Source organism: Suricata suricatta, chromosome 10 (assembly GCF_006229205.1).
Source record: "Suricata suricatta isolate VVHF042 chromosome 10, meerkat_22Aug2017_6uvM2_HiC, whole genome shotgun sequence".
In the NCBI taxonomy this organism is placed as follows: domain Eukaryota; kingdom Metazoa; phylum Chordata; class Mammalia; order Carnivora; family Herpestidae; genus Suricata; species Suricata suricatta.
Window position 1 is genome coordinate 103,126,110 of NC_043709.1, and position 27,477 is coordinate 103,153,586.

The following is a 27,477-nucleotide window of genomic DNA, read 5'->3' on the forward strand; positions in this document are numbered from 1 at the left end:
TTGCAGCTCCCCGGGGCAGCAGGGGTCAGCACATGAATGCCCGAGAGCATCAGATCCTCCCCACCCTCCTCCCGTCCGCTGTTATCCCTCTGTTATCACCCATTTTCTCCCAGAGCAACAGGCAGATGCTAAGATGACTGGTGCTCTGACAGGGGGAGAGTGACAGGGTCAACGCCAGCACAAAAGGGAAAAAGAGGAAAAGCAGGGCTGCCCGGGGAATGCAGGGAATGATTGGCAGTTCCCAGACAGGATGATCAGCCCACCCCCAGCGCCTACCAGAGGAAAATGGGTGAAATCGTCTTTCTCTTCACCACCGCTGCTGATTCGGAAAGCTCTCCTTGTGGAATCAGATTCCATGATCCATTGGTGCCTCTTCCTCAGTTTCCCTCTTTCTCACATCTCTTTCTTATGCTATGGGTCCCGCCATGTTCTGATGGTTCTTTTGGACCCTGAGCTCTGCTTGGAAGAGGCCAGAGCACTGGCTGTGGGGCTGTGGTCTGTGTGGAGACAGCCATGGCCAGGACCTTGCCCTGCAGCTCTGCTCAGGGCTGAGAATCTCCCAGGCTGGTGAGGAGGAACTCAGAAATCCTGTAGTCGAGCCCCCTTACATCAGAGAGGAGGGAACTGAGGCACAGATAATGGAAGCTGCTTAGACAAACTACATATCCCATTAGTGGCAAGACTCACATTGGATCAGATTCCACATCCCTTCCCTTAAGCGTCAGGCTGGAGGCCCTTTCAATGCTTCTGGCTTGTTTCAAGGAAATACTTTTAGGTGAATATGTTCAGGTTTCGCTCAGGTTTGAACAGCCTTCTTTTTTAGTTTGATTCCTGGCTAAATAAGCCACTAATTTGGGGGCCCAGTTTGGGGCTCAGCAAATACAAAATTATGATTATACTTTCTTTTCTGCCTTTCTGAGCACATGTTGGGGCCAGGGAGACATCCTTGTGCCTGAGGGAAGAAGGCTAAGTGTGCAGCCAGACTGGTAGATGAAAGGATTGCCTCCCTTCCTTTACTTCTTCACCGGGAAGCTGAGGGTCAGGCTTGGTGGGGTAGAATAGAATTTTCCTCAAGGGAGGTCTAGATAGGAAGAGAGCTCAAAGTGGGGCAGGCTTGGCCCTCCTGGGCCCCATGACGATAGAAGGGGAAGGCGCTGTGGTCTGACTGTGTCTCCCCAAATCCACATGTTGAAACCTAACCCCCAAGGTGACGGTAGAAGGCGGGGCTTTGGGGAGATGACTAGATCATGAAGGCAGAGCCCCTAGGAATGAGATCAGTGCCTTTATCAAAGAGACCCTGAGAGCTCCCTTCCCCTTGGCACCACGTGAGGAAACCACGAGCAGTCTGTGTCCCGGAAGAGGGCCCTCACCCGAACACACCAGCACCCTGGCTTTTGATTTCTGGCCTCTAGAACCGTGAGAAATAAATTCCTGTTGTGGATGAGCCACATAGTCTGTTCATGTTGCAGTGGCCTGAGTGGACTAAGTGGAGAGGGAATGTGACGGAGGGCAGCGGTGCGATGGGCAGTCCAACAGTGTGTGGACTCTGGGAGCCAGCGGCACGGCCTCAGCACAGGACACACGCGGCCCCTAGGCAGTGCTTGGCCAGGCCGCTGCTCCTCACTGTGAGCGCAGATCCCCTACCAACCGTGGGAGGAGGCCAGTTGAGGTACAGACAAAATGAAGTAACATTTGTCTGACCATCCGAGTGTAAAAGTGTCTGAATTTTGTGATCTTGGTATACGGACTTGGTTTCAAGAAGAGACTCCATTTTCTTCAGACCATTTACTCTCCTCTGCTCTAAACCAGGATTACTTCCTGGGGCCATTAGCCTTCTCCCTGACTGGTCTGGCTGTGGGGTGACTCGACTCCCCCCTAATTCTACTTCCCCAATTCCTTACCTCCTGGGACCTCTCCGATATCAGGATGAACCCGTTGTTGTCGATGACGAAGCAGTCCAGGTACTGGGGAGAAACCCAGGAGGAGGTCACGTCTGGGCCCTGACGCCTGCGTGGCCTGCCCGTCCCTGCGTCTGGGAGGGCAGGTCTGCATGTCTAGTGCAGAGGCACCCAGTGTGGCCCACACTGCAGGGAAGGATGTGGTTCTGGGGCCCATGGAAGAACTTACACTGTCCTGGCAGCTCTCTGGGCATGGCCCCTCCGCAGTGCCGCACTGGAAGGAAGAGGAGAAATTCTAAGTTGTGTATTCCTGCATATGTGCATCTGTACGGTGTTGTGTGTGTGTTATATTCATATATGTATTGGGGTTTACACTGTATGTGTTTGGTCTGTGTGTGTGTATGGTATATGTGGTGTGTATGTGGTGTGTGCATTGTATGTGTAGGACAATGCTGTATGTGTGTGTATGTGTGCAGTGTGCATGTGTGCATGTGTAGGACGTTGTATGTGTATGTGTGCAGTGTACATGTGTGCGCTTACAATGTAATGTGTGGTGTGAGGCATGTGTGAAGCTGTGTTAGTGGGGTCAGGGCAAGGAGAAGCAAGCCCTCCCTGGCGGGTTCAGCCTCATCTGAGGAGCCACCACCACCACAGCCCACGTGTGAGGGAGGAGGTCAGCCCCATGGCACTGGAAGCCTCACAGGGTGGCCTCAGAGGCTCCTGGTCTTTGTGATCCCACCTGATGTGGAGGGTGCTGCTAGGTTATGGGGCTGGTGTCCCTTTCCCCTCCCACCCCTTCTATCTTCATTCTGTGGTTTCCCAAACCCACTCAAAGTGAGGATGCAGCAACACGCAGATGTGGCCATGGCACAGAGGGTAGATTCTGGCCAGAGGAGCTTGAGGAGGGCAGTGAGGAGACCCGGGAATTGGGGAAGAGCCTGGTTCGAGGGCTCCAGGCTCCGGGGAGGGGAGAGGAGGTGGGGAATGCAGGGGTGGAGTGGGAAACACAGGACGGACAGCAGTAGAGGCCAGGGTCTTGGCTGGAGGGACTGAGGGGTGTGCTCTCCTCTGTCTGGTGGGTCAGGGCAGGTGGGAGTGCCGTGTCCTGCCTTTTCCCCAGGTCTGAGCTGAGACAGAGCCCCTGGTGAGGAAGGCCGGGAGTCCACAGGCTGAGGTGCAGGGAACTGAGCCAGGCAGAGAAGGAAGGGAACACAACAGCAGACTGAGGACCCAGGAGGTGGGCCAAGGGGCAGTGGGGGCAGCCCAGGGGAGCTGGCCCTCCTCACCCACAGGTGATTCCTCTGACCCTGACCTGGCACCTTCATACCCACCTGCCGGGTTGCTGCCCAGAACATGCGTTGCAGGAACTCCAGCCTCATTTGGACGCCCACCGCTACAAGGAAGTGGGAAGAAGGAGGGCAAGACCATGGTGTGTTTTGGGGGGAGGGTGGTGGTGGGAGGGAAGAAACAGTGAGAGAAAAAAATAGATCCAAGTCAGAGAGAGGAGGTGCATCCGCAGGAACTGAAGGGAGAGGTAGCACCGAGCTGAGTCAGATGGCAGCGAGCTGGAGAGCCGAGGCTCCTGGGGAGTAGGAGTGGGGAGAAAAGCAGACGGGCTGGTGGCTTCTGTCTCTCCACAGCAGGCAACACCAGAAAATGCTGAAGAGAAAGATGAGGCCCAAGTTCTACAGAACAATGAGGACACACTCTTCTCTGAGCGTGGGAAAATCAAGGCAAGTGCACTGGGCACATCATTCTCCCGTTTCCCACCGATGGAAACAGAGACAGAGAGACTGAGCCATTTGTTCAAGGTTATTGGACCAAAAGCGGTATGCTGAGACCGGAATTCAGGGCCCCTCATGGGGCTTTCTAGATTTCAAGCCCATTCCTGCTCAGGGTCTCCCCCACTTTGTAAGAAGGCTCTTTCCTTGCTGAAAGGTATGATCAGGTTTACCCAGGTTTTCAGGTAGGTTCCAGAAAGCTAGAGATGCTACCAGCTGGCAAAGCTACTCTTGATGATGCCACGTCCAAGGGCCACCTGTGCCTCTTTGGTTCCCAAATAGACTCAGAGGATGAGAGCTGGAGCTCACATGCTAAGAGAAATCTGAGGTCAGAGAACATAACGAAAAGTCAGGTTATATTGAAAAGAAAAGGAATACAAAACTAGGTCGACTTCCTACTGTCTGGTATAATAATATTGAAAATTCGGAGTGCCAGTCACCTTCACATCCATGAGCTTATTTCATCCACACAGTGGACCAGTTCTATTCTTATACGGACTTCACAGCTGAGGAAATGGAGGCTTGCAGAGGTGATGTGCTTGCCTAAGTCACCCAGCCCCTAAAGGCAGAACCAGGACTCAGCTGGGTCTGTCCCTAAGGCTCTTAACTGTCTGTTCTCTAGGCAAGCACTCTCCCATTTGGGGCTGTGGTCCCCTCGTCCACACAGTGGGCATGGATCTGGGCTCCTGACTGTTATGTCATAATAATAAGACATTCTAGGCACCCCAATGACCACTCACTGGAGAGATCTTCCATCATGACCATTCTGACTTGCTAAACTCAGCAGTGAGCTCTTCTAAATGGGCTGGAGCTCTGGAATGGTACAGAGATACAGAAGTGTATCCTTTTGTTTTTTTTCAATATGGAATGATCCTAGACAAATATTATGGAAAAAAAATGAGATCATGGAAGGGTCAAGGGGCCAGAGTCCGGGACCTGGGTTTCCAAAGCTGTGACCTTTGGATTTATTTCTTCAACTACAAAATGATCCATGATTATACTTGCTCTAGGAAGGCAGAATGAGTATAAGATTGTTGGGGCTCAAAGAGTTAATGGAGGAGAATATTACTCTACACTAGAGCCTTGGTTCTCAAACTCTGGCATGCATTAGAATCATCTGGAAGGTTTGTCCCCATCCCCAGTCTCTCATTTAGTATGTCTGGGGTGAGGCCTGAGAATTTGCATTTCTAAAGTGTTTCCATATGATGTTGATGCTACTGGTCCAGAGACCATATTCTGGGAACTACTGTTGTAAAGCAATGCTGTCTGACTAAACTTTCTGTTCTAGACCTGCACTGTCTCATACAGCAGCCAATAGACACATGTGGCTATTGAGCCCTTGAAATGTGGCTGGTATGATCGAGGGCCTGAATTTTAGATTTTTAATTTAATTTTCATTAATTTAAATTTAAATAGCTACATATGGCTGGTGGCCACCATATTGGACAATGCAATTCTAGAGCATACATGACAAATCCAAGACCCTGAGAAGCCCCTCCCCTCCTTTGGAGTTTTATGGCACTTCTGTGGCTGGACCTTTTGCTAGCCTTCTGGAACAGGTTCTATGATATGGGAACATTTGGGTTCTCTGTGCACTTCTTTGGGCTGCAAGGTCCGATGGCTGAGAGGAGGGGTGGAAAGGGCACAGGCACACCCCCTTCTTGCTCATGACAGAGACACGAGACACACAGACACAGCACATGATTGAGCACATGAGGCTTGTGCTGGAGGGTCCAGCGCTGGTGACCACACCCTATCCTCCCTTCCATGCTTCCCTCTAAACTTACAGGTGGCTCCTCACTCTCTCTTCCTTTCTACCTTTTAAGAGTACATTTTAAACCATTTCTTTCATCTGTAGAAGGAAGATGAGTGCAAGAAGAAGAACCTTCTAGAAGTTGTCATAGAGGAGTCACACCAATGCTTAGAATGATCAGTTCTTTGGGCTACTGACTCCTTTCCTTCGCTTCCATAGTCAAAGAGCTTTCAGATGAGACTCTGCCTGCTCAGAGCCAGGTTGCATGGAATCATGACATTCCCGAGCCAGAAGAAACTGTGACTCTAACACAGAGAATCTTGCGGGGTGGGGGGTAGTTTTCCCTAATAAAACAGGTTTTTGAGCTCTTGGCTAGAAATGAGAGGAGTGGGGAACAAAGCAGATTCTGTCCCCCTACGTTCCATCTCACAACTGGACCAGAAGCTCCTCTAGGGCAAGCTCCGGGTCCTTTGCATCTGGGTGTCCTTTGTAGAACTGAAGACATTCCAACTGCCTACATCTCCACTTGGGTCACCAAGAGGCATTTCAAATGTCACCTATTCAAGACTGAGCTCTGGCTTTTCCTCCCCAAAAATGTGACCCTCCTTGAGACTTCTCCCTTTGAAGCATATTCCATTAAATTGTTTTCATGTTCCCTTCTCCCACCCAAGTTCTGCAGCCCTTATTCCAAAACACTGTAAGTCTGTTTGCACCACCCTCTGCTGCTACCATCTTGGGCCAAACCAACATTTCTCACTTGGATTAAGGTGCTGAACCCTTAACCAGTCTCCCTGCCTCTCTGCCGTCCATTCCCCAATATCCATGACAGTGATCTTTCTGCAGATCAAGTCACATCATTCCCTTGCTTAAAACCTTCCAATGCCTGGTTTTGGAACAAAATCTAAACTCCTCTGTAATATGGCCTCAAAGCCCCACAGGAGCCTGCCCTGACGTTCTCTCTGATTTCAATATGAATCATCTTCTCCCTCAAATGGTTATGCATCAGCTGTGCTTCCTTCCTGAAATGCTCTTCCCCTAGAACTTTACATGGCTGGCTCCTTCTTATCATCTGATCTCAGCCCAAACATCACCTCCTAGAGAGGCTTTCTCTGACCTCTCCAAACAGAGAAGCTCACTCCTTTACAGTCCACTCTCTATTTCATCACTTTTAGTTTCTCAGCAACAAGATTTATTTATTTTATTCTCATTTCTTGCCTGTCTCACCTTATTAGCATGGGGTCTAGTAGTAGGCAAGGGAGAGTAAGTTCTGATCCCTAGCACCTACTATAGCACCTAACATACTGTGGGGCTCCATAAACTTTTTTTTTGATGTTTTATTTTGTTTTTGGGGAGAGGGAAAGAGAGAGAGAGAGAGAGAGAGAGAGAGAGAGAGCGAGAGCAAGCGCACAAGCTGGGGAGAGGCAGAGAAAAATGGGGACACAGAATCCGAAGCAGTCTCCAGGCTCTGAGTGGTCAGCACAGAGCCTAACATGGGGCTTGAACTCACAGAACCACAAGATCATGACCTGAGCCAAAGTCAGAAGCCTAACTGACTGAGCCACCCAGGTGCCCCTCCATAATCACTTCTAAAAGTTTTTTGAAAATTTATTTATTCTTGAGAGAGAGAGAGAGAGAGAGAGAACAGGAGAGGGGCAGAGAGAGAGGGACAGAGAGAAGATCCCAAGTAGGCTCCACACTGTCAGTGAAGAGCCTGATGTGGGGCTCGAACTCACAAACTGTAAGATTATGCCCTGAGTTGAAACCATGCGTTGGATGCTTAACTGACTGAGCCACCCAGGCTCCCCACAACAACTATTTTTTAAACTAACTAAGTAAGTATTTGTGAATTCCATTGAGTCAGCCACTTGACTGGGAAGCAAATTCTACAAGATCTCACTGTCTTGTCTTCTTTGGGGCTCAGGACTGAGCTGAGCTCCTTCCTCCCATATGAAGCCTGGCCCTCTTACAGATCTGGACTTCAGACCCTCAAGGTTTAGCTGTGCTGATTCCCTGGAAGGCCCAGGAGGGAGCCCACTAAGAAATGTGACTTCAGAGGAGACAAAAAAGAGCTTCCCCATGGTAGGAACTGCTAGATCCTGACAGCAGGGGCTGGTATAGAATGGGGGAGGTAGCTGGGAGCATCTTCAACAACAAATCGTCTGTTCTGCCATTCATCATTTCACATCCTGTTCAACTCCTGCCTTACTACCCAAGCTATACTTTTTTACCCCAGACACTGAGAGCCCAGCCTTCTCTCCTGGGAGACCTGGCAGGGTGGCCCTTGAGTCCCTGTTCTGCTCTCTCAGGTGGTCGGCTATTGTCAGAAACTCACTGGGCCCCCGTCTCCGGGGAGCACCAGCTGGCCGCCCTCCCTCCCAGTGCCTCCTCTAAGCCTGCTGTGTACAGGAGATAATACCTCATGGTATTATGTTTGCAGTCAGGCACAGAACTCGTGGTGAAGAGAAATCCAAGCAAAGGGATCTAGAGAATGTGCGGCACTGGCCTCTCCAGGCTGCTTCCCCCAGTGGGTTATTAAAGAGACCTCCCCATCTTGTGTGTGCGCGATTGGTCCATGTTTCAGAGGCAGACGTTGGAGCCCAGGTCCCACTACAACCTGACAGAGGTGGAGAAATGACGCCCCTTCCTCCTGCCCCCAGCCACGCCTGTCCTTGTCCCTTCCCTGGCCTGCTCCTGCATTTCCTCTCTCCCCTGCCCCTGCACAACGATCTTTGCCTCTCCACAATGTTCTTGTGCCTTCCTCTGAAGCAGCTTCTCTTTAAGATTCCCTTGACTGTCAGACAACCGAACAAAGAGCCTCAATAAGGCCAGAAGCAGCAGACGGCTTATCAAGATGTACCTCTCTGCTCAGGGTCCTGGCTGTCACCTCGGTGCTGCTTTGTCATTACAGATGGCAAAACAAAACAGCTGTGCACACACATACACATGCACACACAGAGAAATGATTCCTTTCGGGAGCCATTCTCCCGGCGAGTCAGCACCTCCACACTTTACCCCTTAGCTCTCATAGCTACTTTGTCCTTCCCCCTTCTCTGCCCTGATAACTCGGCCTGGAGATGGTTTAACTGATCAAGAGCTGTGAGATTAGGAGGGGCCCATCTTTTACCCTGCAGGCTGGTTTGCCAGCAGATGCTCAAGGTCATAGAGTGCCAGTAACAGAAGGAGACTCAAAATCTCAATCATTCTCCCGCCTCATTCTACAGAGCAGGAAATCAAGGCCCAGGGCTGTCAGGTTCATTAACTAGCTAATAGCTAGTTAATGAGCAGCAGAGTCTAGACTCCAGGTCCCCTGATGCCTAGGCTTGAGCTCTTTCTTCCCTTCTATCCCTTATTCAGCTGACAAGAAGGCACTGGGGTATGGGAGAGGCAGAGACTGTTTTCTGGAACAGCTCATAGTATACGAAAGAAGATAAACCAGCCCACAGAAAGCTGATATACATTTTCTGTGATACGAACCGCAAGGGTGCCCCAAAGAAAGGCCATAGATTGGAGAAGGTCAAATCTGTGGACCAGCCAGGGAAACTTGATAAAGGAAGTGACTTTCTGGCTCAGCTTTTAAGAAGGGGGAGGCTACCCATGGGGAGGGAGGGTGTTTCAGATTCAGGGAAGGAGCTGGAGGAGCTGTGGTCTGTTTAGAGGTAGGTGGGTGCAGTTAGGCTGAAGGGTAGGATGTACTTGACCTCTGTGTAGGTGAATTCCCAGGTAGAAGATGCCCTCTCTCCTCCTGGGACAGCGGTCTGGGTCCCCTCTGCTGTGTTGGGCAGCAGAGCAGACAGAAAGGATGGTGCAGTAGCATCTGTCAGAGGCATCCTGGGGATTTCTCAACCTGACCCCCACCCCTGCCCCAGTCCTGATGATGAATCTCCCAAGGAACACAGGCAAAGTGGAAGGGAGACACCAGGATACCCCTGACGTATATTGCCAACACACCATGCCATCCGCTTGTCAGGAAGATTTTAAGAGATGCAAGGAAAGGTCACTTAGGGGTCTGAGCTCCAGGCTGGGACTCCTCTGGCTTAGTTGCTGGTGTCCTTTGCCTTTGGATCAGACACTTGCCATCTCTTGGAATATCAATTTCCCCAACTTCTTCATCCTGATTGGTTAGTAATGAGGCCTCTGAGTTCTTGAATACCAGCCTCTTCCCCTCTGCAAGCCTATCCTATCTAGATAAGAGCAAAGAGCCCAGAGAAGCCAAGCCAGATGGGGTGGGGCTGCACTTCCCCCTGGTTCCTCCAGAGCTGACTCCAGGGCACTACAGACAACCTGTCCACCAGCTCCAGTCCCCTTAGCTCCGAGCCTGCCAGCCCCAAATTTTACTTCCCTAAATAGCCCTGGTCTGGGGTCCTTGCGCCTCAGTGATCTGTGTGTGACCATGTGACTCTAGCTCTGTGTGGCTCAGGGCCTTTTTCTGAAGGACTGCCAGGCAGATGGGCTGCCCTGTGAACCCCTCCAAGGACCTTCTCTGGAATAAATCACCCTTTGACCGGGAAAAGGGTCCGGTTTTTCCTTCTCCACAGGCAGGCTGGAAGATACTGCCCTGCAGATCTCTGAGCAAGAGACAGACCCAGATTCCTAAGGGCCTCTCTGCCCCTTTTTCTCCAAAGGGAAGGGGAGAGAAGGGAGAGGAGGGCGGCGGTCGGGGGCAGGGAGAGCTTGGAGGAGCATGGGGAAGGAAGATGGAGAGAGCTTTCAGCAGCTTTCCTCCTCCCGAGTTGGAAGCGGGTAATCCATAGGTACTTTTTTCCACCGAAATGTGAGCATTTCAAGGGTGAGCGCTGCCCTCTGGCCACAAGCGCCTCCGGTGTGTGTGTGTGTGCGCCTGTGCGCGCGCGCCTGTGTGTGCTACTGTCGCTGTCATCACAGATGTACCCCCAGCTGTCACTCCATTGCTCCGTCTCTTCGCTCGCGCGCACACACGAGCGCGCTCTCCTCCTCTCCCTTTCTTCTCTTTTCCTGTCTCCCTCTGTCCCTCCCTCTTTCCTTCTCAGTTTGCTATTGACCCAGCAGCCCCGGCCCCCTGGCAGCAGCGGCAGGCATTCCTTCTCTCCCGTGCTGTGCGCTGCGTGCCAGGTCCCTGCTCCCTGCGGACTGAGGACTCAGTGCCCACTGCACTCCGCTTGGCAGTGCTGTCTGGATTTCTCCAGGAATCCCAGGAGGGGCTCACTGGACGGCTTAGAGCTACTTGATTTAAGGAGCTTGCGGTCAGGGTGAAGATAGGTGAGTGCTGTTCGCTGGAGGGAAGGAATGAAGGGCCGGTGGGGGTGCAGGGTGGCTGGAACGGGGCGCCCATCTTTGCTGGGTCTCCTGGCCATGCACAGACAGCGGCTGTTGCCTCCTGCCCGGCAGCGATGGCTGGGGTTGGGGAAGTGCTCAGGACCGGACGTCTGGGCCGCCCAGAGATACCGGACCCAGGGCTACTCTGACCTCACAGCGCTGGGTAGGTGAGCTGGGATTCTGCTGGGGAGGGGGCAGCTGGGGAAGGAGAGGGAGAGAGGAGGGCAGTGCCAGTGCCAGAGGACAGGCCAGGGGCAGCATAGAAACCAGTCCCTGCAGCACGGGGAGTGCCAGCCGCGAGCCCTGTGCCGCCTGCCTGGCCAGCTCAGCACACACAGCTTGAGGAGCTTGGGTGCTATGGGAAAGGGCTGCTGGTAACAGGGCTGGTACAGAGGATGGCTTGGTGGGGGGATGGCAGGCTGAAGGGCTGTGCTGTCTGAGGTCTGGGAAGAGATCTTGGGCAGCCTCTCTGCAAGATGCCCTCAGCATGGGACTGTGGGCCTTCAGGCAGCTGTCCTTGGACAAGGTGCAGAGGAGCCCTTCCCTTGCTGGACATGGGTCCACGCGGCTGTGGGGGAAGCCTTCTGGTGGGGGCGTGGCTGGGAGTGGACAACGGAGAAAAGCCTTGCAGCTCTTGCTTGGTGAGCCTGAGGCCCTGCTCCCAGCCCTCTAGGGGCCCAGGGGCAGGGGGTGGCTCCAGGCTTGTGAGAACTTGCTCAGCATGTACTACAGCTACACACCAGGTCCTCTATCTTTAAATGGGTCTGGAAGCCTTATGCCATGGTGGGAGGTGTGGACTCAGCTTAGGGGGAGCAGGTGGTATACAGCCAAGCCATGCCTACCTGGTTTCCTGATCCAGCAGGGCATTTGACACCCTGAGTTGTGGCAGGAAAGTGGCTCTCAGAGGTCCATTTTGACAATGCAGAGAGGGTGGTCTGACCAGGAGTCCCTACCACCCAGCTCAGTTCCAATGTCTGCTTTGTCTTTTCCCTGAGCTAAGCTTTTCAGAGTTTCTGGGGTTGATGGTGAGGGAGGCACCTGGCTGTCAGGGCACATTGGGCATTGCCTTGGCATGACTCAGATTGACACCGGGCAGCTTAGATAACTACATAGGCCGGGGGGGGGGGCGGGGGGGAGGAGGCTGAGCACGTGGAGGGGGCGGGGGAAGTCCAGCAGGAGGGAAACCCAAAGCAGCTTCCTGCTCTTCCCACCCCACCTCCCTGCTGCCACAGTCTCCAGCACTGCCAAAAGAGGGAGCCCAGGAAAGCCAGCCTGGGGGTGGCAGGAGAAGGAGGGAGGTTTCTTAAGCAACCGATCTGGTTTCTTTGGGGTTTGGCTGGAAGCTGTGTCTGGGGCCCAGATGAGCAAACCTTATTCCCATTTCCTAGGCACCAAAGCTGAGGGGCCCTATAGGGCTGCTTTTGGAGGAACGGGTATCATGGGGAGGAGGCAGAGGAGAGCCTTTATGTAATGCTGGGGTGTCTGGGGAGGAAGGAGTTGGAGCAGAGGCAGTTTCTCTTCTCGGGTTCTCCTTCCTTCTACCCAGATCAAGTCTCTTCTGTCCCTCTCCCCACCCCTAACAGCCCCCAACCCAAGGCCATGCATGGTCTGAGCCCAGATCCATGACCTCAATGAACACGCTTAGTTTGTTCATAATGGAGAAGGGCTCCGGAGAGGAATGACTCAGGGGGCTTTTATGTTCCGATTAGCAGAGGATCTGTTTGGGATCAGGACCATTCAACAAGGAAACCAGGATGCAGGAAGCCTGAAAGTGAGAATGGGGTATGCATTTTGAAATGAACCTGGAAGGTTTGCCTGTTCCAAGTGCAGATAGAAAGATTTAAAAAAATCTGCTTCTGTGCTGCCTGGGCAGTGTATGTTATGGGGGTGACAGGCAGGAAGAGACTGAGAACGTTTCCTGGAAGGGTCCAGATGGGCAGACTAGAGGCAGCAGGTGCAGAGCACAGCCCTGCACAGTCCCCACCAAGTGGGGCTCAGCTCAGGCTGCCCTGAGGTCCAGGTACCTCTCACCCTCCTGGTGCCTCTCACCCTCCTGGTGCCTCTTACCTGCCTGTGACCTTCACCTTTCTGCAGAGTGAAGTGGGTGCACAGGCAACCACCAAGGTCCTTTCTGCTTCTAAATTCTGTGAGTCTTGGATGCTGAGGGCATGCAGAAGCCTTGTCCTCAAAGGGAGACATACCAGTGGAGGTGAATGGCAGGGCCAGCATGATGTCCCAGGAGTTAGGAGCCCTGGGTTGAGGTACAACGGGCATTAAGTGCTTGTGTGATTTGGACACTTGACTTAGGGAGATGGACGTGACAGAAGAGTGTGGACACCAGGTAGATGTGTTGGAGGTTTCTGGCTGGGGTCTGAGGCAGCTCCATGTGGAAGATTATCTCTGTCTATAGGAGGAATTGAAGGGGCAGAAGCACAGAGAGGCCATGGCTCTGCACCATCCTAACTCTAGCACTCAGGTTTGGGGGCTCTGGCTGGCCGATCCTACCCAGAGGGCTGAGGTGAGGTGCTCCACCCAGGAAGCGGCCCCCACTCCCAGTCTCCGGGGAAAGCTGCACCCACTCAGCTAGGCAGGAGCACGTGGAACCTTCTGCTCTTACTGCTGCCTCCTGTTTTATCATTACCCTTCACCCCTGGCTTCCCTGGGGCTCCCAGTGTACCCTCCTCACCTCAGCACCCAACCTTCTGCCTGAAGGGTTTCTAAAAAGACCCCTCCCCTTCCTTTCCTAAGATCTTGGCTACCTGGGGCTTCTCCCCACTGCATCTATAATGTTACTGGAAGGAAGGGCTGGGAGGGGGAGACCGGGCTTGTGTCTGAGTCCAGGACCACACAGAGCCTGTTTCTTCACCAGTAGGAGAGGCATCTGACTGCCTGCCTCCTCAGCTCCAGTGAGATGACAGGTGGGGGAATGCTGTGTAGACTGTGGAGTACAGTACACAGTGCTGTGTAGACTGTGGTGTACAGTACACAGTACAGCAACACAGGTTACATCTCCCTTTTCTGCCTTTTCCTTCTTATACCTGAACCTCCATGTGTAAGCGGACCAGGAACAGAACAGCCCAAGAAGCCTATAGAGGCAGCTCAGTGAGTGGCTTTGTCACCAGACTGCTTGGGCCCAAAGCTGTATTTGTTCTTCTGGGGCCTAACCAGAGGCAAGTTACTTGATTTCCTTTGCCTCAGTTTCCCCCATCTGCAAAATGGTGTTAATAATAATACCCCCCTCAGAGAGTTATGAGGACTAAGGACACTACGCACAGATGTTTGTGGCTCTGGTCATTGCTTCTCCCCATACAGAAGCCTTTTGAAGGGGGTGCTAATGTCTGTATCCTCCCCACTTGGCCCAGGTCACTGCCGCATTTAAGATGGGGCCTGGCTTCCAGAGACTGACCAGCATGGCCCCCCGGGAGATGCCAGGGCCTGCCGGGGGAGAGGCAATCTGGTTTTGTGTTTCTCAAACTTGAGTATAGGATCTTGTTAAAATTCAGATTCTAATTGAATTGGACCAGGGTGAGGCCTGAGATTCCATGTCTGAGAAATGCCCAGGTAAGGCCCAGGGGCCAGGCCAAGTAGCGAAGGGCTCTCAGGGCTTCTCCACCTGACTGCCTGTAGCTCCTCAGCCACATCCTCCAATCCTGGTTCTCTCAGCACAGCCTGGCAAAGGAGGCTGGGGTTCCCTGCTGGGGCCCAGCCCTTCTCTCTGGTGTCTCTGTCTCTGGGAATGGGACAGTGAGTCCCATGACAATTAGGAGCAGGTCCAGCATCCAGAGCCAGGAGGCTGTGGGACTTGGAGACAGAAAATCTTTCTGGCAGGACCTCCCTGCTCTCGTCTGTCCCCCATTCTCCATCCTGGGTGGGACTTCCCTCTCAGACAGTGTAAATTTATTCCAGCAGCTGGCCAGCATCTGCTGCAGCAGCTGCTCTCCTAATGTAGGTCACCCCCTTTCCTGATGAGGCTAGATACTTCTGGGGGTGAGAAGGGGTCCTTTGGTTGGAGGTGTGCTGGTGGGCAAAGGGCCAAGGAGCCAGAAATTGCTGGGTTCTAGCCCCAAATCTCCTAAAAGGTCACTTCTATGATGCCCATGGGGGCAGGGCCAGCTTCCTAGGGAGCATAGACACAGCCCCCCCCCCCACCCCCCACAGGCCTGGGGACCTTTGTTTTCATCACATTTCTCCAGAGATACTGGGATCAACAATGCCCGGCTACTTCGAAAGATGTCGCCTGTGGATCTGCATGGTGGCAACTTGCCTGACTTGCTTTGTACAGGTGACATCATCCAAGTCTGGGGATGGGACATCAGGACCTGCTCAAGGCCACCATCTCCACATGATGGGTGTTTGCTGGTTAACCCCTGGGTTCACCATGGGGGTGACACTGAGGTCGGGGAGGGGTGAGTGGGGTGCAAAAGGATTCTGCTTGAAAGAAGGGAGGAGGTTCAGGTGGACATAGGGCCTGGGCTTGGGAGAGAGGGATTCTCTGCCACCTGTGTCCTTGCAGGAAGCTGGAAAGAGTGGAGCAGAGGCCTACACTGGGTCTCCAGCACCCTTGTGGGTCTACGTATAGAAAAAGTCCTGGGGTAGAGCCCTTCAGGGCTTTCCTTAGACCTCACTTCTAGGCCGGAGGTGCCCTCGTACATCTGTCTTCTGGGGGCTTCTGGGACCTGCCAGGCATCTCGCTGTGCTGAGTGTTGGCATCTGAAGAGGAGTGCTGGAGGGCTGCCGGCAAGGCGCGTGCGTGTGCATGCGCGCGTGCATGTGTGTGTGTGTGCGTGAGCACGTGCCCTACTGCACAGCTCTCTGTGGGTGTGTGTTTGTACCATGTGCTATGTTGGAAGCTCCACGCACGTGTCTGGGAACCTATGTGCACCCTACCTTGTGCACACATATGTGTCTTCCCGTAAGGGCCATTGCTGGGTGACAGTTGCCAGGGGGGTGGATGAGCAGCCAGGCTATGACCTATGCCTGACCTAGGGTGTGACTCTAAGCAAGTTGGTCCTCATCTCTCTGCCGTGGATGGTCACCAAGCTGCCTAATATCATATGGGTTCTGTGAGTCCTGGATGTGAGGGCTTTTGCCAGAGTAAGAGACTGTTCTGAGGGTCAGGGCCTGAGTGACACAGAGAAGGTGGACACTGGTGTATGCGGTGGAGGCCTGTGAAGGCTGTGTGTGTGAGGTGTCCAGCCATGAGCATCATGTGATGGCCCATCCACTCAGGAATAGAGAAGTAGACCCATGTGTGAGGTTGGTGGAACCAAGAGGGAGATGTTCCCAAGGCTGCTCCGAGTTGCTATCCCCTCCCCTCAGAGGAAGGAAACTGGTGTTTCCTCATATCTATCATGGGCTCAAGTCCATGCTGGGCACATTCGCCTGAATCTTCTCCTAAGGTAATGTGTACTAAATATAGTAGATGTTAACTCTCCTCTGTTAATTAAGTGGATCCACAAAGAGATCCTGCCCATTAAGTATTGCGGTCACCACTTTTAGAGATAACTGGAGATCAGAGAGTGTATGGGTTTGTTTAAGGTTGAATGGCAGACCACAAGGAAACTAGGAGCCCTGCCTCCCTGCACCTCTGAACCAGGAGCCTGTGGGGGTCTGGCCCTGAGAGAACAGCTGGAGAAGACACTTGAGCTTCTCTAAGCTTTTTCACACCTCAGCCCAGGGCCCGGGGATCCATCCAAGAGGCAGTGTGATGGCACACCCCATGTCAGGGGGCCAGTTGTTGTGACTGTCTGCCAGCCTCTGGGAGGCCTGTACAACCTGGAGCCCTCCCCGGTGGAGGGGTGGGGGGAAGGCAAAGCCAAGACCCCTGCACACACCAGGCTGCACAGCTGAGGGCCCCGCGCAGGGCTTGCTGTGTTGTATGTGGGTTTTGCCACCAGAGGCAGCTGGATTCAAGAGTGGGGCCTGGGGAGGCAGTGAGAGACACCAGGAACTGCAGCAGGACCTGAAATGCCTGAGGGAAACCCGCTTCGCTGGATGCAGAGACGTCAGAGCTGAACACGTTACCTTCCCAGCAGCCCCTTCCACTTCAGCTGCCTGCTTAACTCTGCCCCTGGCTCTGAAAAGGGGGGCAGGGGAGGGGGGCGAGGAGAGGGGACACTGCAGCAGGCAACCAGAGGAGCCAGCCTGAAGCAGGCGGCTGAGAGGACGGTGTCCTTTGGGAGCCAGAGAGGCTAGGCTGTGGGCAGGGTCTTCAGTGCCCTCAGGGTCTTCATGCCCTCCTTGTCCCAGCCTGCTGCAGGGGCAGCCACCACAGTCCCCTCTCCCATCCCTCTGCTGAGGCTGGAAGAGTGGAGGCTCTAGCCTCCATTTGAGGGTCTTAGCCATACCTGGAAGAAAATGAGGACCAGAGGAGGGCCTGTGTCCTTCTTATTAGTCATAGGGTTGGGGCAGGGTAGGTTCTGAGACCCTAGACGGGTGAGTACCCCTCTTTTGTCATCTGCAAGAGAAACCTGCCTTCCTGCAGCCCCGGGCCGCTCCTAGCCTTCCCTGTGCTCTGAAATCTCCTCCTCTCCTTCCTGCCTCTGTCTCCTGCATAGACAGCTGCTGCAGCATGAACTCCCTGAGCTGATGAGTCTTATTATAGCCCAGCGGGCGGAAGACAGAGCACTGCATCTCACCTCTCAGGCGAAGGTGGAGGGGAAGCAGGAGGCCATCGGGTGGCAAGAGCTGGGCCTGGGCCTCACATCTGACCCAGCAGCAGATTCTGCCTCCTCGGGGGTCATGGTAAGAGCAGCACCGGGACTGGCAATGGTGTCACTATGGTCTCATTCTGCTACCTGGTAGACAGATCCCTCAATTTCCCTACTTGTGACATGGGAGAAAGCCCACAAAGGAGGCCATATTACTCCCAAAACATTTTAGAGATCAACATACCAGAGAGACAAGAAGACAGGCAGTGGGGAGGACACTGGAGAGGCCACTTCTGGCCATTCTCTCCTTGCCTCCCCAGTCGCCTAGGGATGTGGAAGGATTCCTGGCTTCTCTGCCCCTCGTTCCTCTCCCAACACCTCCCCGCCCCCCAGGGAACCATAGCTGAGCTGAGAAGAACAGGAGAGGGAATGACAAGGAGTGTAAAGAGACACCGGGCCCTCTCCCTAACCCCTGGGCTGGAACCCGGCCTCAAGTGCCTGCTCAGCACTTTCTCTCTTTCTGTCTCTCTCAGGACTGACAGGTAGCACACACCGAGGGGCTCCTCTCTCCCAGAGGTGCAGGGTCTTGAGAGCTGTGGCATTCACCATGCTGGCCCAGGGCAGTGGCCCTGAGCAGAGGACCCGGCTTGCCCTGCCGTGGAGGCAGATTTCCTGTGAGTACAGTGGGGAGGGGGCAGGCGGCAGGGGCTGGCCTGGTGTGCGGGGATGCATGCCAGGCTGTGTGTGTGTGTGTGGGGGGGCTCTGGGAGGCCAGGGTTTGCCTTCTACAATCTTGTAGATGCAACTGGCATCTGTGGCAGCCAAAGGAAGAGTCACTGCTGAGAGCTTTAGTGGTTAAATTGGGAGCTGGAGGCCACGACAGGTGGACCTGTCTCCCCAGGTGGGTCTGTTCCTGTGCCCAGAAGTCCACCCCTGCCCCTTGCAGTCCAGTTTGGGAGAGTCCTGTTCTAATGGTGAGTCTCCCTCTTGTCTTCCATTGGCTGGGTGAGCCTGGAGACTTCTCTTCTGTCTCAGACTTCTCAGCTCTGAAATGGAGGGATTTAGAGAGCTCCTAGGTTGTGGTGTTGGAAGGACCTTAGGGGTTGGGTCCCATACCCTCCTTCTGCATCTGAGAAGACTGAGGCCTCCATTTAACATAAGAAAGCCTTTAAGTTGTCAGGTTGAAAGAAGCCCAGAGAACTCCCTCTATGAGGGAAAGGGCCGAGGTCTGTGAGGGCAGGTTTGCCCAAGGCTGCATGGCTAAGAGGTAAGACATGGTCCTAAAGGACATTTTCTGCCTGACTTCTCCCCTCGTCAGGTCAGCCCTGGGAGGCAGCTGCCCCACGACATAAGCAGGCTGAATTATTCACCATGTGAGAGTGGCTGATCCCCGAGCCACTCAGATCCCCTTTCAACCTCTTTCTGGAATCACTCAACACCTTGCAATACAGGATTACGTTTTCTTGTCACCAGAGCTTTTATGTCACCCTGAATTTTTCAGGAGTGGGGAGAATAATGACTTCTGGTTATGTTGATCCTTTTAAGAAGGAAGCTGGATGGATTGAATTTTTTCCTATGGAAAGTGAAGTCTGAAGAATGCTGATTTTCAAATGGCATGGTGGAGGCAGTGAGGGGCAGGATGACCTGGCAGCAGTGGGTCAGAGGGGTAAGAGGGTGACAGGTAGCAGCAGGTTGACCCCACATGGCCAGAAAGGGTCATCCGTTGGCTCCCATGGCCATGACTGTGCTCATTTCCCCTTGAGACTGAAGAGGCTCAGGTGTCAGCCTTGCAGTCTGCTTCTCAGCTATCAGTGACCCTGCAGGCAGGTGTGTGTGTGGGGGACAGTCCCTACTGTTCCTTCAAGCTCTGCTCTTGGGGACACTAGGCATCTCATTTAGGCACTCAAGTTCAGGTGGCTGCTGCCTGTCTGGGTGGGGCAACCTGGACCATGAACTGGGTCTGAACTTCTCTATCACCTCCCTGGCTAGGGCCTTTCTTTTGGGCTTCATTTTCCAAAAGAAAACGGTCATACTACTGCTTCCTTCCCTTTTGCACTCCCACCCCCAACTTGGAGCTATACTAGGCTAAGACATGCCATGCACAGGGGAGAGAGAGAGAGAGAGAGCACAAAAGGGCATTCCCACCCTTGGCCCCCTACAACCTCCCATGTGCTGTCAGATCTGGATGAATGAATCCCACATCCAAGATGGGGCCAGTAATTTGCCAGGCTGGGTGCTGACTTGGTGAAGTTGAACTATTTTGAGCTCATCCCTTTTCTCTTTCACAGTGAGCAAACTTCTCTGATACACAGGAAGACACTTAAGGGGAGTTTTCCAGTCACTCTGAGAAAGGGCTGCTGGACAATAGAATGAACTGCTCTGTTGTGATTGTTCTTTGAGGGCCCCCCAGCTTTTCCCCAGACTAGGCTCTGAGCTTGTTTACTCAGAGGGGTCCTGGGCAAAACATGGGACCACAAATGGGATGCTGTTAATGGGTCCATTCTGCAGCTTTTAAAAACAGGAACCCAGTCTAAGTGTATGTCTGGTTTTAGAATGAGAATAAATGGGAAAATTCTGGACCTATAGTGTGCAGGGGCTTGTGCCCGTCTTCTTCAGCATGGAAGTGGAGTTGTGCATCTTATCCTTATCGTTTCCACAGTGGTCTCTGGAGTGAGACCTTAGATGGGCTTGGGCTCCTGGTCTTCACGCTTCCATGCATGACATGTCTTAGCCTAGTGCAGTTCCAAGCTGGGGGTGGGGGTGCAGAAGAGAAGGAAGCAGTAGTGTGGCCATTTTCTTTTGGAAAGATAATCCTTCTCTGTGACACTGGGAGAGGAACAAGGGAGTAGGCTTCTTTGACTACTAGATCCTTAATTTTGTTAACATCTATGGTGTCCGTGGGGCCCAAGTTCCCAAGAAGGTCAACCATGGGAGACCCTGTGAGCTGGGACATCTTTGTGGAACAGCATTGCTTGTCTTCTGGACTCAGGTCTGCCATTCTGCAGGATTGTACTTCACTAAAGGGATTCCTTTGCCCGATATGCAGGGAGGCAAGGACACCTGCTGACACTATGTGATGTCCAGTAATATAGACCTGCTTCGAGTTTGCTAATTATCTTTTTATGTGGTCAGTAAAGGTTTGTGCCTTGACTGTGACTTGGGCCAAAGCAGATAAAGTCAAGAGGCCATTATGATACAAATTAGAAAGGAGGGCATAGAAACAGTAGGTGGTATCGGTCAGAGTGTTGCTTTCTTTTCACCACCTCTCTTTCCCCTCCCCTCCAGGGATCACCTGCTGGATCACCCTGTATGCTGTGGAGGCCCTGCCTGCCTGCCCCTTCTCCTGTAAGTGTGACAGCCGCAGCCTGGAGGTGGACTGCAGTGGCTTAGGCCTCACCATGGTGCCCCCGGACTTGCCCGCGGCCACTCGAACCCTCTTACTCTTGAACAATAAGCTGAGTGCCCTGCCTAGCTGGGCATTCGCCAATCTGTCCAGCCTTCAGCGGCTGGACCTATCCAACAACTTCCTGGACCAACTGCCCCGTTCCATTTTCGGCGACCTGACAAATCTTACAGAGCTACAGCTGCGCAATAACAGCATCAGGACCCTGGACAGGGACCTGCTGCAGCACTCGCCCCTGCTCCGCCACCTGGACCTGTCCATCAACGGCCTGGCCCAGCTCCCCCCTGGCCTTTTCGATGGACTCCCGGCTCTGCGCTCCCTATCACTTCGCTCCAACCGTCTGCAGAACCTGGACCGGCTGACGTTTGAACCCCTCGCAAGCCTGCAGCTGCTGCAGGTTGGGGACAACCCCTGGGAGTGCGACTGTAACCTGCGTGATTTCAAGCACTGGATGGAGTGGTTCTCCTACCGAGGTGAGCATAGCTAGTCTTGCCTGGGTGTGAGAATTGGAAGGATCACTCCCTGGCCCAACACATTTCCTGGAGGCTGGACAATGACTCAGGGCTGAGGTCCAGGGAGAAGCGGGTGGCCCTATCTCTCACCAGCAGGGCTAGAAAAGTTTGAGCCTCACCAGGGCAGGGGAGCCAGTGCTGCTTTCCCTCCTGTTCTACGGCTCCGCTTTCTTCCCAGTGTGCCCCTCCTGCCTCCTTCTGGTCCTTTTTCTTTCAGACTGACTCACTGTAACTTGATCTCACTTCTGTAGGTTTCATGAGGCAACTTAAAGACTCAGTGTAATTTTTCTCTGCATCCCACCAGGTATGCCTCTGGGCTTCCCGGCATGGTAGGAGGAAGAAAAACCACCCTGACTCTTCTGAATAATATAATAATTTCTTAAATATCCACAGTTTCAGGAGGGCAGAATATAATTTAAATCCACAGATAAAACCAAATTTTCATTTTGATGACGATCTCAACTCTCTCTCTCAAGAAATTTTATATTCAAAGCTTTTAATCTGTAGGTTTTTTTAATGTTTATTTATCTTAGATAAATAAGCTATCTGTAGGTTTTTTTTTAATGTTTATTTATCTTAGAGAGAGAGAGCGATAGAGAGAGAGAGAGAGAGTGCTGGTGAGAGGCAGAAAGAGAAGGAGACACAGACTCAGAAGCAGGCTCCAGGCTCTGAGCTGTTAGCACAGAACCCAATGTGGTGCTCAACTCACAAACTGTGAGATCATGACCTGAGCCGAAGCTGGACACAGCTGACTGAGCCACCCTGGTGCCCCCAACTGTCTTTAGTTTTACTCTTTTCCTTCCCCTCTTGTTAACCTGGGCAAGTTCTAGAATAACTATAAAGCGGAATGTAAAAGGAGGTCAAAGAAGTGAGCATAATGGTTAAAAGTGCCAGATCTGGGTGTGATGTGTGGCCCTGTCACTTACTAGCTGTGTGATCCTGAGAAACCTCTCTGTGGTAGAGTTTGCATCTGGAAAATGGGGCAAATAACAGCTATCTCATAGAATCATTGTGAGGATTGAATAGTAATGCACAAAAAGTGTCTTGAAAAGTACTTAGCATAAAGTAAGTCCTTCATAAAACCTCTTCATTTATTTGTTCATTTGTTAGCAGTAGCCATAATATTAAATGGACTTAATAAGACATAATTTGGTGTCCAGTACAAAGTAGATGCTCCATTAATATTTGCTGAATGAGTAAATCAGTGTGAAGAGTTTTAATGCTTTTCCCCAGTCTCACTCCTTTTGTTTCATATCCAGACACCATCTTAATTATTTGGGTGGTATTCTCATGTGTTAGTTATTTAAAAAATTTTACAAACTGTAAAGTACCATAAAATATTAGTTACTATGACAATTTCTCCCATTTTTATGAGTTGGGAAAAATAATTAATGTAGTTTCTAGTTTATAAATATCTTTTCATGTACATTATCTATTTTAATCCCTATAGCAGTTAATTGAGTTAGCCATTCTTATTTTATGGCCAAGAAAACCAAGACTCAAATGCAATTAAATAAATTAAATAATTTGCGCAAGATGACATAGCCGGGATTCAACCTCAGGTCTTGGAGCAGGATGGTGAGGTTGTCCCCACCTTAGCACCAGTTCCTGCCTGTACAAAGGCCCTTGGACACATTTTGCTGGGTGTAAGACCTGCCATAGGTCACCCAGGCAGTCGTGGGCCTAGGGGAACTAGAGATCAGGCGTCTTCAGACCCATGTCTTATCCCAAGGAAAGGTCCCTGTCCTTTCATATAGTCATCAGGAACTAAGTTCTCAGCACAAAAGGGCATAACATGGGAATGTATATTTTTGAAACTTTTCAATAGCACAGTTGTTTACAACCTTGCATTTCTTTAAAAAAAATCCCAGGGTGTTTTCATCAGCATCCCAGGAAAAACGTATCTGTTGTATGAGGAGGCTTGCAGCAGCTGTGCTGGGAGATGGGACTGGGAGTGATGGATTAGCAGGAGCACATTCAGCAGGAGCTATTTGGAAGGGGGTATTTCTTGACTGCATCTAGATTTCACTGGAAGGGGATAGAGAGTCAAAATCTGACTTTGACATCTCAGGGGATTCTCCTTGGCTACCTTCTCTCTCACCCCACCCATGTTCTTCATCTGTACGCCTTCATGACTTCACCCTCGTGTGGCTATCACCATTGTCATGATGAGCCCATGCACCTATTGCTGCCCACACTCCCTCATTACACTGGCCCCCTCTCCTTTGCCCTCATTGGTCTTCAGGATTTCCTTCCAAGAGGCTGCTTCACTCAGAGATGCTGTGGTTGGGGTGCTGATGGGCTACTGGGTTGCTCTTAAAGAGGAAAAGGAAAATATTATCACTGCACCTCTTTTCTCCAAAGAGGTGATGGTCTTGGGCAGCCAAACGGTTCTGCATGGAAGCAGGGTGGCTGTGGCAGTGGCTTTGACTTGTCCTGTTTGTGAGAGGGAGGAGCTCTGGAGTAATAAGATATTGTGGAGAACAGTGCTCTGGGTTTACAGATAGGCAGTGAACAGGCAGATTCAGGGACAAAGAGAATAGAAGAATTATAGCCTGGGCAAGGCTCTTGGCTCTATCTTTGCATTGTCAACTCTTCCCTGAGCACCTTCATATATTAGCATTGCCTTACTCTTGTGGGTCAGTTTGATACTGGAAGGAGCAGTCTTGACTGAAATGGTTGTGTGCTGCTCTAAAATGGGAATAATGGCAACATCCATTCATACGGCTTATGTGCAGATGAAATGACATGATATATGTACCTCATCTATCCTGAACCTTGGCTTCGTAAATGCTAGTTTTTCTTCTCGCTTCCTCTGCTATTGATGTGATTCCAGAACTGACTGCATTCCTGATAGAAACTAGAACTTCTGGGCCTTCTGTTTTGGAGACCTGGGGATGGGGAGAGGAAGTCCAGGTTCTGAATGTCTGGTCAGTCCCTCCTTTTTTTTCCCTGGATGCAGGGGGGCGCCTGGACCAGCTGGCCTGCACCTTACCCAAGGAGCTGCGGGGGAAGGACATGCGTGTGGTCCCCATGGAGATGTTCAACTACTGCTCCCAGCTGGAGGATGAGAATAGTTCAGCTGGGCTAGATATTCCTGGGCCACCTTGCACCAAGGCCAGCCCTGAACCTGCTAAACCTAAGCCAGGGGCTGAGCCGGAGCCGGAGCCCAGCACAGCCTGCCCCCAGAAGCAGAGGTATCGGCCGGTGAGCGTGAGGCGAGCCATCGGCACAGTGATCATCGCCGGGGTTGTCTGTGGCATTGTCTGCATCATGATGGTGGTGGCTGCTGCCTATGGCTGCATCTATGCCTCCCTTATGGCCAAGTACCACCGAGAGCTCAAGAAGAGGCAGCCCCTAATGGGGGACCCGGAGGGTGAGCATGAAGACCAGAAGCAGATCTCTTCTGTGGCGTGAGAGCTCAGCCCCACTTGGCCTAGGTAGGAAGGGCAGGGAGAGCACACTGGGGATTGCTTCAGTAAGGGCTGGCCCTTCCCTCCACCACAGTCCCCTCCTCCATTCTCCTCCCTTGCCCTCCAGCAAACAAGCCACAGTGCGGTTGTCTCCATGAACTTCCAAGTCTCTGCAGAAGCTGCCCTTGTGCTAAAGGCTCTGCTCCTGCTCCTTTCTGAGCCACCAAGTCTCTGGAACACATGGGGGATCTCCCTAAGCTTCTGGCCAATAGGGAAGAAAGGATATGTGTTCAAGCAGAGGCTTCTGGACTCAGTGTTCCCCCTGTTGCCCTTCCTGCCCTGGCTGTAGTCACAGCTGGGTGACTCTCCCTACCTCCTACTCATAGCACCTCACCTGCATTTAGGGGTGGGGAGGAAGTGATATGGGGGCCAAGGGTCAACTTCTGTGACCCTCTTCTAAGACAGGAATATGTTCTCAGCTGCCCTTAGTGTCAGAGTTGGGTCCAGCTTTCAACCGCTATTACTAATGTACAATCACACCAGCCATAGCATCTGGACCCAGCACTAAGAAACACGATTATAACACACCCCCTCTGCTGAAGCCATTATATCCCTCTATCTGCTATAGGCCACACCGACTGCACTGCTCCTGGATTCATTTATCTGCTCTCACACACTCAGCAACACCAGTGCAATTATATCAAGTAGAAATCTCTCTTTCTTGGTCTCTGTCTTGTCTGTTTGTCTGTCTACCTGTCTCTCTTTCTCTCTCTATGTCACACACACAGAATCACATGGAAACAGAGGTCATGAGAACTTTGGGGGTAGAGACATGTTTCCCCCTTGGGTCTCTACCCCTCAGGCCACAGAACCTTTTGCTTGCTCACTGCAATCTTCTCAAGTCAACAGGGGGGAGAAGCACACACCGACAACACAAGGCTTCCTTTGAGATCCTCTGAAGTGGGCCAAAGTGGTGCTGCTGGATGAGACTGCCTGTCACCATGGTAACCCTCTCACACCTCTCCTGCTGGGTTTTCCAGGGACACCGGCCCAGAGGCCTTGAAGCTACAGCATGTGTGGATGGCAGCCTCCCGGGAGCCCAGGCACATTCGCCACTGGGTGTTTCTTCAGCGCTAAGGACATCACCACTGCCAGGCCCCGTGGGGACACCCACCAGTTCCACTCCTATAGCCTGCAGCCCAAGAACCATTGCTCTGTATCCCTCACCCCTCCATCTTCAACAGCTCCAGGCCTGGGACCTTGGGGTGGGGACTGGGTCATTACTGGTGGCATCTTGGGAAAGCAGGTGGCCTTCGCCAAAGCTCACTGCCTGCCAGAATTTTCCAAGCAGACCCCAGGGACAGAGAGAGGGCTGCCACATTCTGCTCAGAGGCCTCAGTTGTGGGGCTCCTTTCCCAGGGTTTTATGTGCTCAGATTGGCTTTCTGGCAGTTTTAATTGCACCTGGACTGGGCTCCAAACGAGAGCATGGGCCAGGGGCCTGTTTGTTACTTGAGGCCTACACCAAAGGGGCAGCAGGTGAGAAGATGGCTGTATGGGCTTGGGGGGGCCATTAGTCCCTCTTGTAGGTCTGTCCCTTCCCCTGAGTCTGATCTCAGATGAGTACTAGGTCTTCCTCTGCTGGACACAAGTTTTCCCAAGGCTTCTGGAGGGTCAGGAGGCATTAGTCTGGTTTCTGGCTCCAAGACAGGAGTCTTGGTGATGGTCTGGGAAGAGGCCACTGGAACACTGAGGTCAAAGGTCTGAAGAAGAGCAGGGCAGGACAGGGCAGGCCCACCTTGCCTTGCACCCCTCGATCCTTCCATGTCCTGGGGACCGTGGTAGGTGAAGGGGGTTGTGGGGGAAGGCAGGGAATGCCTCTGAGTAGGCCATTCTCTAGCTCAGGCTGCTAACAGGCAGCTAAACATGTCTCCTGAGGCTGGGGACACAGTCTTCCTTCTTTCCACTTGATACCAGATCTAGGAATTTTCTAAGGGAAAAAGAGGGGAGGGGTGGGTGTTGTCAATGGTGGTATCTTCAGCCAGAGACAGAAGATTTTTAAAGGCAAAATTATATTTCTGGTTTGTTGTTTCAGAAGAACAATAAAGACTGTATTTTCCTATGTACCTCCTGGTTTCCTTGGGTGGGGAGGGCATGTGGGTGCTGGGAGAGTGGCTTTCTGCTCCCTGACCTCCTTAGGAAGCTGCAAAAATTGCTTCAGGATGTCACTCCAATGTCCAGACCACCATAAGACACACAGGAAACTCCTGCCCAAGACCTTGCCTTGGGGCACTGCCAGGACAGATGTGGAGGGCTGAGTCCTGGGTTAGAATGGGTTCTGTAGCTGAATGCAGCAAGTCACCCATGTACTGGCTTGACAGTATGGATACGTGAGCCTCAGGTTGGTTCTCCATGTAGCACTGGAAAGTGAAGGTCAGCTGGAGACCTGTCACTGCTCTGAGCCCTTTGTGTGCTCATCCACTGTGGCAGTCAAGGACAGATGAGTGGTCGTGGTAGGAAGGCATGCATTTGCTCAGAGGACACCACTGTGTGATGGGAGATGGGGGGAGCTCTCTCCAAGAGCTGTTGGTTAGGTTTCATCAGCTTTGGTGAGATTGGGGGGGTTGCTAACATGAATGAGGAATCCCTTTTAAGCTATTATCCTCTTGTACCTTCAAGACTGACTTTAGGGACAGGCAGATGACACTCTGAGCTTTCAAATATGATCCTTTATAGGATTCAGCAGGTGTGGCAGTGGCGGGGGGAGGGACTCAGA

At 52.4% G+C, this 27,477-nt stretch overlaps 2 protein-coding genes across 6 annotated transcripts in view; one reads left to right on the top strand and one right to left on the bottom strand.

Moving 5' to 3' along the window:
- The window catches only part of CACNA2D4 (calcium voltage-gated channel auxiliary subunit alpha2delta 4), a 111,019-nt gene that overhangs the window by 15,042 nt on the left and 68,500 nt on the right, over positions 1-27,477 (bottom strand). Inside the window, exons 27-29 of the mRNA XM_029955242.1 lie at positions 3,230-3,291; positions 2,128-2,172; positions 1,902-1,964 (exon numbers count right to left, since the gene is read on the bottom strand). Coding sequence (XP_029811102.1) covers positions 1,902-1,964; positions 2,128-2,172; positions 3,230-3,291 — 170 coding nt within the window. The remainder of the gene's footprint in view (positions 1-1,901; positions 1,965-2,127; positions 2,173-3,229; positions 3,292-27,477) is intronic.
- Positions 10,240-26,827, top strand: LRTM2 (leucine rich repeats and transmembrane domains 2). Of its 5 annotated transcripts, none has more exons than XM_029955247.1 (6): positions 10,240-10,667; positions 17,282-17,468; positions 17,908-18,048; positions 20,660-21,250; positions 24,252-24,665; positions 25,743-26,827. In XM_029955247.1, the coding sequence occupies exons 3-6, from the start codon at positions 17,982-17,984 to the stop codon at positions 25,763-25,765; spliced, it is 1,095 nt and encodes a 364-aa protein (XP_029811107.1). In that variant the 5' UTR covers positions 10,240-10,667; positions 17,282-17,468; positions 17,908-17,981; the 3' UTR covers positions 25,766-26,827. The 5 variants fall into 5 exon arrangements, with proteins under 5 accessions (XP_029811107.1, XP_029811103.1, XP_029811104.1 ...); XM_029955243.1 differs by having other exon boundaries at positions 10,242-10,667; positions 24,252-24,729; XM_029955244.1 differs by having other exon boundaries at positions 10,242-10,667; positions 17,286-17,468; positions 24,252-24,729.